Below are 19615 nucleotides of genomic sequence, written 5' to 3'. Positions count from 1 at the left end.
ATGGCATCAACAGCAATCTCTATAATAGTTTGGCTCAGAGTGAAGATTCTATGTAAACTGAGACTAAAATATTTTCTTAACACTTAGAGATGAACCTTCAAGGGCATATTTTCTTTACTATGTTTCCTTTCCCTAAAGGGTAAGAAAGCTTACTTACTACTGTTTCAAAATATAGCAAGGATGAGATTCCTAAACACAGCATATGTTAAAGAAAACTAACTGCAAAAGACAGATAAATGAGCAGTTTTCTTTTCCACTTGAATTATATCTTAGCCTTCATGTTCATGAGAGACCTCTCCCATTCTGGAACTCTGTGAAGCCATCAAGCCATTTTGTGGTTCAATAAATAAATATCAGAACTCCTGCAGAAAGATCTTTTTCCCTAGATGGTCTCTGAGATTTTTTTCTCTTTCCATTTTTTTTTCTCAGTGACCTTTTGTTATTCACTACTATAACTGTAGTTTGTAGTTTAACATGGCATCTGTCTGCTGGCTTAGATGGACATTGCCAAGATAGCAACATGAGGACATAATTTAGTTTTAGTTTTTAATGACAAGTTGAATATAGCTGAAAGAAGGCAGACAGAGAAACAACAGGAATCCCTGTGGTTCAAGTAAAGTGAAAACAGTTGTTCTAATGAATCCCACCCCTCGCCTCTTCAAGACCAAACAGGCCAGTTTAGTGGTGATCTGGGATTTATGTGGTTGGAGCTGGCCTGCTTTCTTCCAGTCTGGCAAGGGCAGGGCACACTCTGGTGAGCAGCAGACTGTAGTAGAGCTGAGACGGCAGTACCCTTCAGGAGCTGAAGTCCAAACCAGGAGCAGTAAAAATTCTTTTGGTACATGTATGCAACTTTCCTTGGCACTGAAAGAGACTGAACGTGCTCCCACAAATAACCTGGCTCTGCTCCCACAAATAACCTGAAGAGGATAATACATGCTAGACAGCTACGGCTGTTTTGCAAGTGAACATTGACTAAGCGCTAACCTTTCATAGCAGGCATAAATGAATATAACATATGAAATGAAGGAGGCTTGATTTAGTATGATTCAGTCACTGCAGGTGTTTTCCTGGTGAATACTCATAAGTGCTTTATCTACTTTTTCCTTTGAGGAGACAAATCCTCTTCTTAAATAAGTTCCCTGATTAGCTGCTCTTACGCGGCAACCTATCTCTTCATAATCTGCACCAACTGCTGGTTGGTTTATTTTGCAAGAAGATGTAGGATGCCAGGCTGTAGGTGGATACAGCCTGCCCCTGAGCTAGCAGTCTAATGGGACAGGGCTGGAGGTTGCCTCCTACCAGTTTAAAGACACAGCAGTGGAGTCTATGCCCTGAAAGCATAACACAGAGCATTCAGGTGCTAGAACAAACAGTAAAATTAAGACTTTCAATTTGTGGTTTCTGCTTTTGTTTTTGTTTTGGATTAGGAATTTTTATTTATTTGTTTATTTATTTACTTTTATGGACTCATAAATATTTTCTAAGTAGGTTGTGTACCCTTCTAGAAATGTCACATTTTGGTAGTTGAATTGCATTTTAAGGTTTCTTTTCTTTCTCCAGACTACTTCTGTAGGAGTAGAGCTGAAACCTAAAGATGTTGACAGACTGAGGCAGACTTAAGCAAGCCCCCTTGAGTTGAGTGTACTGCCCCAGGGCTCAGCTAACCAAGGGAGACTGCTTCCCCTATGGTCACAGGGCTGGCCATGAAGAACTGTAATTAAAAAAAAAAAAAAAAAAAAAAAAAAAACTGCTACATTCTCCATTTGCTTCTTAGGAGCATTGAGTACACAATAGTTTTCCAGATCTCTTAGAAATACTTCCTATTTTGTCTACATTCTTCACTGCCACTGCCAACCTCATCACCAGGAGATGGTGGAATCTTGAACTTGATCATCACCCTCCTGTCTTGACAACATTTGCTGCTTTCTCTCCTGGCTTATGCTGACAGTCCAGCCCACATTCTTTCTCAGTAGCTGTCCCTTGATTTCTCTCCCAAGTTTGCATGGGTTTGTCTCTTAAGGAAAAAGACTGTTAGCTCAGCTTCATTCCTGTCCTATTGTCCAGTCCTCTTCATTGTTAAATTCCTGTCATCCATCAAACCCTATTCACAGCTGAAATCAACAGCAAATAAAAGGAAACAAATAACTCAGCACAGTGTTACACAGAACTGGAGCTAGCATGCACAGAGATGGATGAAAAGCCATTGAGCCCCAAATAGTGCTGATGGAGCTGCCTTGCAGCTGTTCTGGTTGAGTTACTCCATCTTTGCTGTGCAGATGATGAGAGATGTAAAACTTTAGCTCTGCTAATGGCAGCATGAACAGGTACTCTGTGAAGTCATTACAACACGTCAAAGGATGCTTAGGATTTTTCTTTAATCCAGGGATGATTACCAAATTGCTCTGTTTTTCATGCAGACTGAGACACAGGTCTACACTATGGCCCATCACCAAATACAGAGTATAAATGTGAAGTCTACTGATGCTTACCGTATTTGGAAGTCTGTGAGATTTGTGGGAAATCTATCATTTTCTTATGTGTGTTAGTTTCTAGAACTTGGACTTTCATTACTTTTTTTTTCTTTTCCTGGTTAAGTACATGTATTACTGGTGTGATGCTCTCTTTTTAATCTTTCATGTGTTGCCATAACAATGGATCATATCAGTGGACAATTAAGTCCATTCCAGCACCTACCAAGGGTTATGCAGAATGTTAGTCATGGCATAGGTGTGAAATTAGACAGTACACATACCCATTTAGCACACAGATCACCAGACGGTCCTTTATTTTGTGTGCATAGGCTGCGTCTACATTAGCATTTTAGCTGAGAACAGTGTCAAGCTTTTCAGTGAATTCTTCCCTTTTCCTCAAATATACTTATGACTGGTTCAAAAGGGAAGTGATTCACACAGTGTGATGATAGTGTTGAGTCACAGGAGAGAGTGCTTTTGGAGGAAATTGAATCAGAAAAGTCTTCTCCAGGGACACATGAAATACTACTCTACAAACCCTAGTGGAAACACAAATATTCGAATCAAGCATTAGTCCTTCAGGAACTGTGGTAACATTCAGTCCAGGGAATCAGACTAAATCTAGTCTGACATCCAATCTTGGAAATATTTGCAGAATAGATCTAGAGACTGCAGCACACACTGGCCCCATGTTCTGATCCATACACCTACTGCACAATTAGTTGATAATGAAAAAATGGCAATAAGGACATTTAGGATATTTGCAATAATGCATTCATCTGTGTAAGGACAAAATGCTGAAGGTCCAGTATTTCCAAATATACTGCAGAAAAGGACTTACAGGGAACTGAACAGTAAGAGATTGTTTTGTGATGTGTTAAAAAAGGGCACACAACTCTGCTTTACATCTCCACTTGTATAGCAGGAGTATACAGCTATCAGCAGAGAATGAGTTCCACCATGTTAAAATGCTCTATGGACATATAAGAAGGAGGATCCTTTTGGCCTGAGATTAGCCCAGTCTGCACAGCATGGACAAGGCTATCAAAGTGAGCTGGAAATGAATAAATAAAGAGAAAAAAATAAAAAATAAAAAAGTACAGTAGATACCTTTCCAGCAGCACCACTTCCAAAGCAGCAGTGCTCCAGGGGCATCACAGCAGAGATGAATGCTAAGGAGGGATGAAACCTGTGATAAAGTAGGTTGGACCACTGGCTTTGTGGAGTTCTCCAGAATGCTGAGATCACAACAAGAAAAAAATAATCTCCCTGTCTCATTATTACACACTTTCACACATTTAAATTCAGTCTTTAAACCCAGCTAGAGGCCACCTGTTGGCTCGGTGAGCCATACAGACACCACAGCTCAGCATGTGGGAAGGGAAGGGCTCAGGTCCAAAGAACCTTTGCTGAAATAATTTAAAATCACCTACAGTATTTTAGCACATAAGTTGCACTGACATTTTTTATTATCTTCCCCCAGAGGAAAAGATGTCTCTTTGTGGCTGCCACAAACAGAGAAGCCCCCCAGCCAATATTGTTAGAAAGAAAGACCAGGCATGTGGTCACTGTGTACGTATAACCAAAGGTCATATAACAACTGTATCTCAGGCTATAGCATTGTCCGTGTGTGCTGCTGATTGCTGGACCAACAGAAAAGCAAAGGGCAACACTGATGCAAAGCTTATTTTGCATAAGTAATCACAATACAACTGAGGAGTGTATAAAACCACCAGTGGTTTTTAGAGAGACGCTGAAGATTACAGAGTGAAGAAACAGAGGAGGGCAGGAATATCTGTGTGTTAACCAATGACTGCAGAGGCATTTGAAGCTGTGTTATTGCTTGGGAAGTATTTCAAATTTAGACAGTGCATACAGTGCTATGGTAGCACAAGGAGCATTGTTCACATATGTTCAGCATGAAGGTGTTCATTCAACAGTGATACTGGAGATGATGTATAAATCCTTATATATCCTTACTCTGTACAGAGGAGAATCTGTATCCCCTGTAATTTTATTTCATGATTTAGTGAGCATCAAGCTATTTAACCTGACTTTAGTCCACCATGACTTATTGTAGTTACTGACACTGTTGTGGAAAACCCAAAAGCTATTAAGCAGCAGTCTGTGGCTACCTTTGCTTAACCAAGCTTGTCTCTAAGGTGAAATCTGCAGATACATTCCTAACTTCCTCTTCAGGCCTTAAGCTTGATGTAGAAATAAAATTGCAGAGGTTCCTCTTCCAGATGAGACTCACAGGCTGCCCACCCCATGGCCTGCAAGCTGTGTCTGCAACCTCATCTGATTAGTGGTGGATATTTCCTGGGTGACAATCTAATGATGTTCACTAACACAATGATCTGTTAGGTTCCTAGACACTCTTAGTTGTTCCTTTCTTCAGGATACACAGAAAGGCTGGAAAATCCTCTGACTTCACCATGGGATGGGATGGGATGGGATGGGATGGGATGGGATGGGATGGGATGGGATGGGATGGGATGGGATGGGATGGGATGGGATGGATTGAGTACAGGCACACCTGGAGCATGGCTACACAGGTGAGTGCAGAACAACCAGTCACGTCTGTCAGGGCTCCCAGGGGGTGTGAGAGCAAGACCTGGCAGGCAGGGCTGTCCTACCACACCCTCAGGGAGCAGGGAGCAGGCTGGCAACAGAGCACTGCTGGTAGAAATGGTCACAAAGCAAAGCAAACTCTCAGATGTGCACATTGTTCTGTGGGAAATAAAATGTCTTTGGTTTCATAGGAGCAAGAGGAATGGACATGCCGCCGAGCAACCCGCAGGGACTGTGCTCCTGTGAAAGCCCTGAAGCTGAGGAGAGGGCAGGGGTAAGTTGCCTCACACTAAATCTCTTGGGGAAGCACAGGCATCCATGCTGTGCTCAGACAAAACATTTGTGACATCTGGCACTTGGTGGCATGGGCCACATCTTCCACTGAAGGGGATTGTCATGTTGGGAGCACTTCACAGAGCAGAGCCTGTCAGTGTAAACTGTATTCCCCTTGCTGCTGCTGGGTCGTTTCCATAGTATCTGAAAGTTTGGTGTCCTGGAAACCTGCATACAAGCAACTTGTCAGCACATGGAGGGCAAATGCCTGAAAAATGCACACAGAGAGAGGCTGTCCTTACCTAGAAGCCTACTGTGGTCTGGTGACACATGGAAACAAGTGGTTTTGGTGGGAAAGGTGTGATGAGGCTATTTCTTTTGCTTTGTTATTCTCAGCAAGATTGCATTCAGATCATGTATTTTTAAAGAAGCAGATGAATTTCTAAGGAAAATATTGGGAGTAGAAAGGGAGTGAATGAGCAATGTGCATTCTTACAGGGCCAAGACGTCCATCTTCAGGGCTGCTGGCAGAGCTGAGCATGAAGCACATGCAGCTAAAGACAAAAACAGCTAAAAACTGTTCATCAATTTGTTATCATAAACTGGATTTTTATGTTAGGAATCAAACTTAGATACACATGGTCCATATTAATTCCTACATTTACTTTCACCTTTTACATTTCTTTAAATTAGACTAGAGTAATAATCAGGAATTCCATATGCTATTAAACTGAATAAATGTTCTTAACAATTTAGAATAGACTATAGAGCACAATATTTGTTCTCTTTTGAGCACAATATTTGTCCCTATTTATTCTCTTGGCTGTCAAACACAACTAGCAAATTTAAGTTTAGCTATATACAGAGTGGCAAACCAGTATGTCATGACAGGTACCAGTCCGTGAGAATCCACCTTTCTTTAGGCAAATAACTTACCACACAAGCAATAAAAGTAAGGTTCAAACTGATAATTCAAAGCAGTCAAAATGAAACTTTCATGTTTTATTAAATCAGATATGTAAATCATTCCGACTGCGGTTGGAGCATGGACTTGCATGGGTGTTCCCAGATATGTTGTACTAGTGACTGCCAGTGCTTTCCTCAGTGCAATATTGCTTCATGGCAGCTTGAGCATGGCAAGCAGAAGCTGTACAACGTGCTGGGACATCTCTGAGCTAGGTTTGAGTCAGCCCCTAATGTTCTCTGGCTGAAGCTAAGGTCATATTTAAGTAAAAGGAGGAAAAAAGTTCAATGACTTTGGAATGCAATTTGTTTTAATAACATAGTGCTTCCAGTGCTGGGGAGTATATAACAACATCTGACTTTGCATTGATTTCTTCTTAGTTTTAGAAAAGAGGTCACAATTTTTAATAAAGGCCTCCCGCTGCAGGAGGAGGCTTAGTAGCGGAAGTTTGCAGGAGGGAGGCTGACTCAGTCGTACTGGTGGTGCAGAGTGAGCAGAATCTGCAAAATGCTAGCACAAGAAAGTCAATAAAGACCATGAGAGCATCCCCACCAGCATGGAAGAAAATGAATTTAGTCGTAGCAAAAGCTGAAGCACCAAAACTTTCATCAATGACTTGCTAACAATTTGTGGAAGGGATAAGCTTGATTTTTGAGGCAAAGACTATATAGAGCACGTGGATAGAAACTTATCTTCCAAGCCTGAAATTGCTGAGAGAGAAAACCCCCGGACAATTATCCTTCCTATTGTTAGTCAGTCAAACAGGCAGTGATATTTTCATGTAAGAAAAGTATCAATTTTAGGTTAACCCTGAAAAGAGTCTATGCAGATCTAGTTGCAATATTTTTTTATGATACCAAGAGAAAATAGATTCTTGGTTAATAAAAAACAGCAAGCAGAAATCAGTACTTCTTTGTTACTTTCTAATATTTACTTACTCCACATGGAGACCCAGGCCATCACAAAGTTCACTTCAACAGACTACTAACAAGTAATGTAGGTCCTGACTGCACTCTTGACTGCATGGTTCAAGTCAATAGTAACAGCATAGGTTTCAATAAAGCATAGAAAACTCTTGTAGATACCTTGTAGATAATGACGTTCATCACAGGTGAGGGCATGATATGGGTCTCAAAAGAGGATAAACAATAAACAAATGTTACACTTGATGCTAGTCATGTTGCAAAGTAATACTCTTTATTACAAGGAAGGGAAAATATGTTCCTTCCAAAGAGGCACTGCTCATAGTGTGCTCAGACCCAGCCAAGATGGGCCTGCCATTGAACAATACAATGCTTATGAATGATCTTGGGGCTCCCAATGTTTCTAATGTTTCTTCCTTTTTTTTTTTTTTTTTTCTTTTAAATGGCAAAATTCTGCTTCTTTGTTGTTGTGCCTAAAACACATCCTTGTTATGCTTGCAGCTCTTTTGGAGTTGAGAATACCATGTACTGTATTACAGAGCCTTTCTTGTAGCTCTTATTCAAAAAACAATAATAATAAAAAAAAAAATGTACATGTGTAGGAGTAGCATAAAATGCAGCTGTTTTTTCTTTATTTTTCCACCGTCATTACTGCAGAGTGGTAGGAAGGAAGATGAGACATGTATACACCATTTGACTGCTCTACAACATTGTCATACAGGAGTTTGGGAGGCTGTCTTTGTGAACACCTCCTAATTTCAACAAAACTTTTATGATTATTAGGCAGGGTTAGGTGTATGTTGAAAGAATTTGTCATGCAGTAAAATGGATTCTGCTATTTTGCTGGAGTGTTTTATCAGAGATAGAGAACCTCAAGTTGCTCTTTCATTAGTTTTATGAAAGATTTTATCACCAAAGAACCTAAGTGAGTCTAGAAAACTCTGGAAAGATTAATTAATTTTGCTGGGCAACAGCTTAAAAAAAAATCAAAACAAAAAAGTCCAAACTTATCAAGGGTACAACTCCTTCCCCTCAGCCTCCCTTTAATCCTCCTGCCATAGAAGTACCATGGCCTCAGATTTTGCAGATAACTGAAAATGGCAGAGGCTTTGATATTTTTGGCACTGGAGAGCAGTTTAACAGGAGCCTGTGAGGTGTTCTTTCTGCATGGTATATCTGTCTGAAGCTTGTGAGGCCAAAGAACAAAAACCCTTGGTCATCTTTGTAAACCTGTATGGTCCTATATCCCCCACCCTGAGCCCTCAGTTAAAGATGTATCTTGCTGCCATTCCAAGCACAGGGGTGTGCTGCTGAAATTCAGAGGTGCTCATGTCATAAAAATCAAGGGACAGGCCAGTTCAAAGGAATAAAATCATCTTCTTTCTGGGGATGAAGGTTTCCCCAGTTGGCTCCTGCCAACCCTGGTTGTCACAGGCCAGGTTCCTGCCTGGACTTCAGGCTGAGTAACGGAGAGGAGGATCCCTCTGAGTTACTGAGCTATGCATACAAGCACACAGCTAGGAGTTCACTTGCAGTTATTGTCTTTACTAATTGCACTTGACTACATCTTCATATCATGACCAAAGCAGGCAGCACTGGTCAGGGAAGCCAAGGGACTGTCACTCATTCCAAGAGATCCCAGCCATTATGTTTGACCTCTGGCATTGTAATTTTATTCATGCAGCTCTGCCTGGAAGCTGTCAGAGACAGGTAACAACACCGTCACACTGTGGCAGCTGCATGAAACCTGCCCACTGAGCTTCATTCCCAGCGACAAATAAGATTGCCTTCTCAAGCAGTATTTGAGTCAGACAACAAAATGCATAGCACTTTCATAGTGCAGAGCAAGACTTCCACACAGAACATCATGTATTTTTAGTTAACAGGCCCATAATCAGCTCATCTTATACATCTCATTACAGTTTCATTTTGCGTGATTTCACTTCAGATGACTGCAAAATGACACAAAGTTATGACCCCAGCTTAGTGCAGGGACAGTAACTCCTTCAGCCCAGCCACGGGTTTAGTCACTGGGCTCCTTTCCTTGCTAAGTCAAGCACAGATCTTTAGGATACTTTGATTTGAGGTGTGGAGAGGAAATCTTCTTTGAACATTATCCAATTCTTTAAGATTTTCTAAAGACCTACAGGTGGGCTTGGTTTTCCCATTGATGATTTCCAGAGGTGTCACCCAACCAGAGGAGCAAGCATCCAGCCTCTGACATGGGTAGGGCATCATAAACTTCTGGAAAAGGCAGCTTAACTGATGAAGGCTTGGTCATTAGCATGCAAAACTCACAAGATTAAAAAATGTAAAGAATTCACAGAAGCACTTGTTAATGCAGTAGCAGCATAAAAGAGGGAACATTAGGAGTGTAGCAAGAAATCCTTGCAGCTTTTATACATGATAGGGATTTCAGTCCATGGAGGCTGGTAGGCTTCCCCATGTGGGAGTAAAAACAAAGGCAGAAGGATTTCTCTTCTCCATAATTGTCAGAACACACCTATGACAACAGTGCAGGAAAAGATGACATGACAAAATGTGCATTTCTGCACTAATTAGTGTTTAGAGCTGGCATAAGCTCATAAGTTGGCTTTGCCTGGTTATTAAGTATATGGGGTTTAAGAGTGTTGACTGTTTTCTGAGGCCATTACTTGTGCACTGAAAAAGCCAGAAGCATTTCATATAAGAGCAAGAAAAAATTAATTGGTATTATTTTTAATAGTTACAGAAATTGTTTTAATTGTTTTTGTGTAATATTATTAGTCAACTTATGACTCCCTTCTTTCTTTGCTTGTGCAAATGTTTTGTGTAATGTCACTTTTCTGCTCATCATACTTTCTGGCACAAGACCACTTCAGTTCCTCAGTCCTTCCAAAATCCACCTGTCTCTCCACATGCTTATCACAAGGGTCTGCTTTGCTATGGCTGCAACCTCTTAAAACCCAGACTCATCTCCTTATTTCTACTTTTTACATAAATCCATTCAGTATTTTTTTAAAAAAGTCTGTTTTGTCTGCTGTTTTTATGGTCTGTCTCTCAAAAGCCTCTGATAAGCTTCCCCCTATATTTTGTCTCTGCTGCAAATCCCAGATCCCCACCTGGCTTAATTTCTGCTAGCCTTTTCCCATTTGCTGCCACTTTTACTTCAATCTAGCCTCTTGTGTCTGCCACTGTTGCTTATCTCCCCTTTTGGACTTTTTCCTGGGGTGACTCTGGCCCAGTTTTCCCTACAGGGGCAAATGTCTCTACTTGTCAACGCTCATTGTTGTTTACATTTTGATAACATCTGCTGGCCAGATAAGAAATCATTATGTTGAATAAGATAAACCTACTAAAGGAAAGTCTGTCTCTAGTCCAGGTCTCAGTAAACACTTTGGGTCCATATAAGAGCTGTGGCATTAAAAACTGCCAGTTCTCTCTACTCCTCTGCAGTTTTGGTAATTAATGGCAACAGCCTATTTCTCCGTTATCTCTGTTTGCACAACTGGAATTTATGGCTGCATTTGTAACTCAGCCCTTGCAAATACTGAGAAGTTGAAGACTCAGTGAAATACACTGTGTTTGGGTATTTATGCAGAGATATTTAAACATTTCTGCACTGTATATTTTGTGAATGGGCTATACAAATAATTTTACTAACTCCACAGAACTGGCTTTTAACTATAGAGTCTAATGTCTTTAAGCTGCTGCAGGACAACACGGCTTTATTCTCTGTAGACAACTTTATTCTTTGTCTTGTCATTTTTATTGTTCTAGTGGTAGTGAATAAAACCCTGCATCTGTTCCTCAGAAAGGACTTAATCCAAAGCTCACTGAATGCGGTGGAAGAGCCTCCACTGGGCTTCAGATCAAGATCTTTAGCTCACAAACAAATGCCCTTTGTTAGGATATGCTATTCAAGTACAGTATAGAAAAGTTACAGAGGTTCCCTATTTCTAAAACAATAATTGCTCTCTAAATATTTTTTGCTAATCCTGTTTAGCTGGAGGAACAATAAGCAACAGTACATAACCATTGAAATATTGTGGTTTGTGATTAAGTTGCCCCAGCAGTTGATATAATGTTGAGCATGTTTTGCTGGGGTAAGAAGCAGCGCTGTATTTATATGGCTCTTCCTGTGCATGCAGTAATTCAGAAAATCCATAGAGACACACTCCCTACCCCTGAGGATGTTCAGGCTCAACCAGGCAAGCTGGACAAGCTGGACATCCTTCAGGACTGCCTTGTGTTGGTGTTATTGATGAAGCAGGCTTGAAAGAGGGATTTATAGAATAAAGAGGGATAGCACTGAATGGGATTTTTTCTGCACTGTGGAAAAGGAGCAGGATGAAAGGGTTTCTTACTCAACAGTAGGGAAAAGAAACGGGGCTATTGTGGAAGAGGGCACAAAGGGACTAAGACAAGGCGGGAGTAATCAAAGCAGAGACATTAGCTGGGGAAACGCTGTGAAGGGCTTTAAGTGGAGCTATACAGCCCAGGATTTGCAATGACTGCATTTTCTGCAAGCAGGAGGGACAGCCATAAGTCAGTTATGCAGCAGCATCCCCATCAGCTGCAACAAAGCCCTTTCTTCCTTACAACATTGCAGGTACTGGGTATTTCCATGGATCTCTTGTGACAGGGAGCTAGCAGTCCCCATTGACTGGAGCAGACACGATGCCAGGGAAATGTAGCTGCCTCCACAGCTGCAGAACAGAGCCACCTTTCACGTGGGTGTGGATTATGCAGGCTCTTACTACTGGGTATTACTCCTGTGACAGCACTGCTCGCGGTAAAAGCACTACACTGTGTGGTAGGTGCTGGCAGGGCTACTACACACGCAGTTTGTAAGCCTGCGATGACTAAAGCAGTTTGCGGAGCCAATACTACAACATTACTCACTCCAGGAGTCGCACTGAAGTCAATGAGATTACTCACATAGCTAGCTGCCGATAGAGATCTTGCCAAGCTGTTTTACCACACAATAAATGTGAGCAAATGAGCCTGTTAGTCAGCTGAATAACTTCAGAAAATAATTTTTAAGTTCGTATTACGTTAGTTCTTCGACTCCCCAGCCACAGCTGAGGTCCCGTTATGTGCTGAGAACATCCAGCAGCAGGCAGTCCCTGTCCATCCATTCATCCACCCATATGGGCAAATAAGGGACAGTGACCCGCCTCAGTCACATCCCAGGTTACCAGCAATGCCAGGAACAAAACAGGGATCTCTAGTCAGTTCCCTGCCTCTGTAACACTCAGTATTTCATCCCTGTGCTGAATATAAAGCATTTGTGAATGTGACCTCTAGATTTCCCACAGCTCCTCTGCTAACTGGCGGGTGGATCTCTGCATTCATTAGTTTTATAAATGCATGGAGAATACACACAAGTTCCATTTTCATCTCACACACACTACCGCACGTCGGTGCATTCCCTCCTCCAGCTCATCTGCATCTTATTCTGCAGTCAGGGAAATAACAAGAACCACAGGGAAAGGAAGAGAAAAGAATCAAATCTCACAAATTCTGACTGCCAGCTTCAGATGCTTAAAAAGCTGCATCCCAAGCAAAACTCATTTTTCATACTCAAAGAGATTCAGTGTGGAGGCCACCAGATCAGGCATCACCTCTCAGGACTGCATTTCATTTATGTGTGTTACAAAAGCACCCGGAACATTCAGCATCATTACCAGAGTACTTTCTCTTCCTTTATTCTGCACTCTGCTCAGCTTGTTTGAGGGCTCACAGAGAACAAGAACAGTGTGCCAGGCTGTAAAACAGCAGCACAAAGTGATTTTTTCCTTATAAGAAGAGGCATCCTCTTTGAATTATTCTCCATTCGAGGGTTCATTGCGTAACAATAAAAACTCTGTCTCACTGACACTGGACACTGATACCCTGATAAAGTCCCAAAGCAAGGCCTGAATAGCTTATCAGCCTCCTGGGCAAAGCAGGAGGGGCAGATAAGGATATGGCTTCTGTCTCTTCTCCCCATTTCTCTCTCCTTTCTTCTAATCCCAGGACCCGTTTCAGTCATTTTTTCCTAGGCATTCAAAACAGCCTTGAGATGTAAGCTGGCTGGCTGCTGGAGGAGGAATGGGGTAATGCAGAGGGTGACATGTCCCTTTCCAGTTCATGGGGCCTGAGAGGTGAGGAGCTATCATTTGAGTATCAAAAATAACATTGGGTTAACACGGCTGCTCTTTATACCTTTTTTGTTTACAGAGTTTTCAGGCCAATACCAGCTAATTTTGCCATTCATTACTTGGGCAAAGGTATTTGAACTTCATAGTAAAATTTAGGGAAGGCTGCACTCTAGCAAAGATTAATTCCTTCTCTTCCCCCTACCTGAAACTGCCCATAAAGCTGTAAAATGGAACTGCAGAGCATTAACAAAATACGTATTAAAAACTAAACCTTAAGACATTATTTTCTTCTGCTGCTGTAACTGCTAAAAATGCAAATTAGAAGCAATAGGCAAAACTCATTATAATATACACAGTGAAATAGCATTTGACTTCCTCTGCGGTATATTAATCATGTGCTGCCTAATTAATACTATGTAAATGCATCCTTGACATAAGAGAAAGAAAATAACCGAGATTTGAACTGCATCAGTGTCATTAGAAATACTGCTTTATGCATTGGAACAAACTATGTGCTGCAGTTCAGCCCACTCCTGTCTGAGGACAGTAAACAGGAGAGGAGCAGAAAATAATTGTTAGAACAAAAGGGCACGGAGGTGGGAACCCAGGAAGAAGAGCTCCAAAGCTCACCCCTTTGCAGAGTAACATCTCTGTCTGCTCTAAATGTCACAGACTTTTGTTTATACTGCTAGTCTCCAAAACCTGAGACTTTCAAAAAGCATAAGACTAGACTACCCTTATTTTAATTATGCTCCTGAGGCCTGAAGGTGACCCTTCTTGGTTCCAAAGTTTTCTGGAACTAAAAATAAATAAATAATAACTTCAACAAATATGTGTTTTCCCCCCCTCTCCCTCACAGTAACTTGCCTATTCTGTTTCTAGCAGCTAAAGTTTCTGAAAACCCAACAAATGTGGTCAGACCTGTGCAACACATGTGCACAGCAGCTGCCACCCCAGTGCTCCCTTTCCTCTCTTTCTGTGGGTGCCATTTGGGTGGCTCACCTACAATTATGAATGCAGACTTCTACCCCTCTGCAATGGGCTGACAGAGTGTGCATGGTTGCGTGGAGCTTTACTGTGGTTCTGACATGTGCCCTGCACAGCTGCTCCATGTCCGGGATGGAAACGGGTAGGAGTCCCGTCCTTGGACAGGTAACTGAATTGCAAACATTCCCAGGAGCATTCCTGGGTGGTGCAGCTGAAACAGCCCTGCTCAGGGCCTGTCTCCCTTCCTCCTCCCACCAGCGTGCATGCTAGTGGTAGGATAAAAGCATGCACGAAAGAAGGGACCCAGAGACCTCACAGCAAAGTATGAAAGAGAAAGCAGATGGCTGCAGGTATGTAGAATGGCAGACAGTTCCCTGGGTCAAAGACCTTGGTGGGGTTTTGTCTGTGCCAAAATTTATCTGCTTTCAGACACGTGCATTTGCTAAGAAGGTCATGGCTACAAGTAGTTAATTAGTGAGGTAGCCTCTTGCTTACTTTAATAACATCAGCTTACAGGTCTGCAGTGTTGCATATACATGGAAATGCATCTATTTCCTTATACCAACAGCTTTTATTATAAGCTTTTTTCATTGTCACGGTGTTCAGGTAGCACACATGCCTGTGTGTGTTCATCCATGTACTTCAGTTCTCACCCAAGGATGCTGTACTGAATTACCAACAGTGGCATGTAACTTCCCCATTAAAACATCAGGACGTGAAGAGTGGAGGGTGGCGAGTGTGACACTAAACTTCAATAAAGACTACGGAGAACTAGGTTTGCAAACCTTGTGCCCGTGCTGTGCAAATAGAGATGCTAATTGGGTTATATCTGAAGGACACCTGGATTAATACAATCTATCTGAGAAGAGTCAACAGTGCTCCCGTAAAGTCCTGCCTTAAACAAACCTCTTGGAGTTCTCTGAAAGGGTCAACAAAAATGTGGATAAGGGTGATTTAATTTCCATATCAGACTGGATTTCTAAAAGGCTCTTAACAAAGGCTTTTAAGGAGACTAAGCAGCGATAGCAACATGAGGGAAAGCCCTGGTATCGCCCAGTAATTGGTTAGAAGATAAAATGCAAAGTAAGGGAATAAGTGACCAGTTCTCACAATGGAGGGAGGTGCTGGTCGGCAGAGGGGTCTGCAAGGGTCAGTGCTGGGACGTGAGCTCCTCAGCATACCGGTATCTTACCTGGGAAAGGAGTGATAGCTGAGTTCATCGGTGGTGCTAATTTACTTATGTTAGTAACAAGGAGAGGGACTGTGAAAGACACAAGGGCATTGTAAGGTTGGCTGGGCAATAAAGGAAATTCAGTGTAGGTAAACATGAAATGAGACAGGGAGAAAACAGTTGTGATCCACATGCAAAATGGTGGGATCTGAGCTGGCCGTGGCAAGAGCAAAATCTGTTATGACAGTTTCACGGAGCCATCAGCTCTGTGCTCGAAGGTTCCTTGCAAAACATTAGTTATTTAGAGGAAAACATCATTGTGCCACTGTATCTTAAATATGGCATGTTTCTGCATCGCAGAAAGGTTCTGTTAGGACAGGGAGGTGTTCAAGATGGTATCGAGGATGGCGAAGGGTACAGAATAGTGTGCGGATACAGACCCACTGAAGACACCCCAACACTGAAGACACTCCTCAGCCAGGAGAAGCAATGATGGGGGTGGGGGGAGGTAATAAAAAATAAAGTATATTTTTTTAAACAAGTCAGGAAAACGTCCCTAAAGCACGGTCTGAAGCATCCCACGTCCCCGGGGCCCCGCGGCGCCCGTAACCGGAGAGCTCCGCGTAACCCGAGCACGGAGGGACGGGGGCGAGGGGGGGCGAGGGGCGCCCCCGGGACGGGACGGGGACGAACGGGACGGGACGGGGAGGGACGGGGAGGGACGGGACGGGACGGGCGGCCCCCTTCTTCCTGGCGTCGGCGAAGGGGGCGGGCAGGGAGGGAAGGGGAGGAGGAGGAGGAGAAGGAGGAGGAGGAGGAGGAGGAGGAGGAGGAGGAGGAGGAAGGGGACCCGACGTGCCGGGGCTGGCGGCGCACGCTGCGCGAGCGGGAGCGCTTGGGAAAGAGAGAGAGCGAGGTAGCTCGTGCGTGTCTGCCTGTCCGTCCGTCCGTCTGTCCGGCTGGGGTGGGCTGCGGCTCCGGCAAGTTGTCTTGTGGAGGGGGGCGGGGGAGGTGGAAATGCCGGGTTTTTGGGGGGTATTTGGGAGGAAGGGGGGAGGGCAGGAGGAGGGCACGTCGTGGAAGGGGGGGGGTGAGGGGGTCTGCGGGGGTCGGTGGAAATGCGAGGAGGGGAAGGGGAAAGGCGGGGAGGGGGATGGAAAGGCGGGGTGGGGGGAGAAGAGGGCGGCGAGGAGGGGAAGGGAGGATGGAGATGCGGGAAGGGGAAGGGAAGAGGCGAGGAGGGAAGGGGGCTGCCGGGGGGGTGAAGGAGCAGCACTTGCCCTCTTCCCCCTCGCCTCCCCCCGGGGTGGTTGTTCCGACCCCGCAGGACCCCCCCATGCGGGCACCATGGCGTGGGGGGCTCACAGCAGGGGATGAGGGGGTCCAGGATCCCCCCAGGCCCTCAGGTGGAGGGGTGGCTGCAGTGTGACGCCCCTCCCCCCCTCCCCGATCCCTCTCCGAGCCCCCCTTCTCTGGCTGCGGGGTTTGGGGTCCCGGGGGGCTCCGCTGGGGGGGTCGGAGGGGGGATCCCGGCTGGCGGCATGGAGGGGGTTTGTTAGGATCCTGAGAAACCCGTGACGTAATTATTTTTTAATTAGCATGTTTTTTTCATGGCCATCTCAATTTTTCCCGGACTCCCCTTTCTGAACTGAAAAATCTCCCTTATCTTTGTTCCAAGTCTTTCTATTTTTAGCTTCCCTCTGTAAGACCAGAGCATGAGTTTTAAATATCTCATATATGTATATAGAACCAAATCTAATATCTATATATATTTGGTTCCCCTGCTTAGGACCACTGCAGTGTAAACTTCTCAAACATTGGTGTCTCTTCCTAAAAAGTTATTGAAATTATTACAGAGGGGGGCAGGCCGGCAGCTACTGTGAATTCAAACATTTGAGTTCCTGATGCCATTAATCATTACCCATAAAAAGCAGTCATCATACTGAACTTTGGTTTTTATCTTCAGATGAATCTCATATCATCTCCCAGAAGATGTACGTTAGGGTGATAAGTACCAGCCTAATGCCAGAAAGAGGCAGAGCAGATCCCTCCATTGTGATTTTAGCACTGGAATAAACATTTTATTTTGAGCTGTGATTAACCGTACAACGTTGTAATGATATCCTCTGATTCTAGCATTGTCTCATAGTTCTGGTATGTCAATTTGTATTCATGCTGTGTAAGTGTTTTGCAGAGGTTTTGCGTATCTGACAGGGATTTATTTCACTTTCACAATTACATTTTCTGGTCTCACCAGCCTCAGGAACCCAGGCAAGGTATAGATACATCAGTATCTGTGGTAGTACATGGCTTCTTTTTCCTCAAGAGTGCAAGTTATTTCATGTACATTTAGATTGCAGCTTTTGTTTCCCTGCACACAACAGAGGATGAAGTTATAGCTGAAATAAAAGCATTCATTAAGTGTATTCGTAGTAGGTATTTCTGACAGGTCAGTATTGCCTAGTTTTTATTCAGGTTGTCTTCATTTTGTACCTAAATGTCAGCTTCTTTGCTGCCCTTCGACAGCTTCTGCCAGAATAATGTTTCACAAATTTAAAATGTTACATACAGATGCTGGTAAGTTGTTTTTCACTTTAGTTTCCAAACACCTGTCCAAAGACTACAGGTCCCAGGTGAGCTCTTACGCAAATTAAGCCATATTGATAGATGTCTTTTAATAGTGCTGACAAGAATGAGCTTTTGTGGCAGCTGATGGTTACTTTCTTTCCCTGCGGATGTCCAACTTCATTGCTGGGGGATCTGTGCATAACTTCAAAGTGCTTTCAAAATGCTCCAAATTTTTATTGACTTCAGCCAGAGTCTTCGCTGTATGAAGAATACAGGGTTGTGTGGTTTATGGTGTGGGAGGAAGAATGCTGGATGTGCGCTTTGGGCATGGGATGAGTTAATTCACGCCTGTTTGGCTCGTCCAAACTGCAGAACCGACTTTTGCTACTGGAAACACCTGCTGATTTAGCAAGTGCTATTGATACCGTATTTACAGCAAGGCACGAAGAGCTGCATAATGCAGCATCTAGAACTGTCCCCATTATTGCCATTCACTGTGTGATTCTTCTCTCGTCAACACGCTACGGTACTGACCCCTAGACAGGTGGTGAGTTTGTTCGGCTGACCAGCAGCAAGTTCATTCGTGGTGCTGGGGTAAACACTTGTGTTCATGCTGCCAAAATTGTTCTTCTTAATTTTTCCAAGAAAGAAAGAATAGCATTGCCTGTCCGCTGAGCCTGTGCTGAAGGGGCACATCTTGGTTCTTGTTAGCACAATGCACAATGAACAATGGACTTCCTGAAGTCCACCTTAAATTCTGTGTTACTTTGATACAACTTCCCATTGTGTATTTCCAAATTCCAGGCTGTAGCAATACTCACCCTGGGCTATTTTTTCCCATCCCTCTGGAAAGAGAACAAAATCCATCACTCTTTGCCTTACCTGTGCTAGGAAGGGTGGCAGATCAGAGGTGACCAGTGTTTCCCCAGACACCTCGTCCCAGCAAGGATCACACGGCCTAGAAGAAATGTGCAGGAATCTCCAAAACTGTAATGCTTGTTAGACCTTCTAGGGAAAGGCGCTTGGTTTTCTTTACTTACTGCCGAAGTATCTTACTGCCATGGAGCTTATATTCAGAAAGCAGGTACCTACTTCTTATTTCCATTCTTCAGTTATCACTCCAGCTTCAGTCATGTTCCAGCTTCTGAGAAACCAAACCTTTTACTTGTCGGTTTGAGATGAGCGAAGCGTGTGAGTGGGTTATTGCGCCTTGATAGCGGGGGGATCTCCTCACTTTTTGCTGAGCGCCATGGCTCAACATGGAGCAGCACCAACCAGGCAGCAGCCTCCTGTGGTCCTCCTAGTTCACTGTCGATTCTCTGTTTGTACAATAGAAAAATTATGGACTCAGAATTCATTGAGAAGACCTTTCAGATGGTCCCACCCACTGGAGCTAGTCCATTGAAGCTAATACAGATAGAATTGGCATTCAAATTCTATAAGCAAAAAAACTTGCCCTGCCAATTTATGACGATGCTCACACTTATATGAGTATTGCATTTGTCCTGGAGAGGGTTGTTCTTTAATTGACTGCTGACCTGGACCACTAGAGTACA

The 19615-nt window shown here is 43.4% G+C and overlaps 1 protein-coding gene across 8 annotated transcripts in view; it reads left to right on the top strand.

Moving 5' to 3' along the window:
• The window catches only part of PALM2AKAP2 (PALM2 and AKAP2 fusion), a 263158-nt gene that overhangs the window by 150224 nt on the left and 93319 nt on the right, over positions 1-19615 (top strand). For 6 of the 8 annotated variants that reach the window (XM_082783186.1, XM_082783187.1, XM_082783181.1 and 3 more), the window contains one exon: positions 5240-5322. In XM_082783186.1, coding sequence (XP_082639312.1) covers positions 5240-5322 — 83 coding nt within the window. Of the gene's footprint in view, positions 1-5239; positions 5323-16341; positions 16472-19615 lie in introns of those variants that run through there. The other 2 variants (XM_082783184.1, XM_082783185.1) reach the window with 2 other exon arrangements.

The sequence above is a fragment of the Aythya marila genome (genome assembly GCF_965140915.1).
Source record: "Aythya marila genome assembly, chromosome: Z".
Taxonomy (NCBI): domain Eukaryota; kingdom Metazoa; phylum Chordata; class Aves; order Anseriformes; family Anatidae; genus Aythya; species Aythya marila.
Note: the sequence above shows the minus strand (reverse complement) of the source record. Positions and strands in the feature narration are given on the sequence as shown.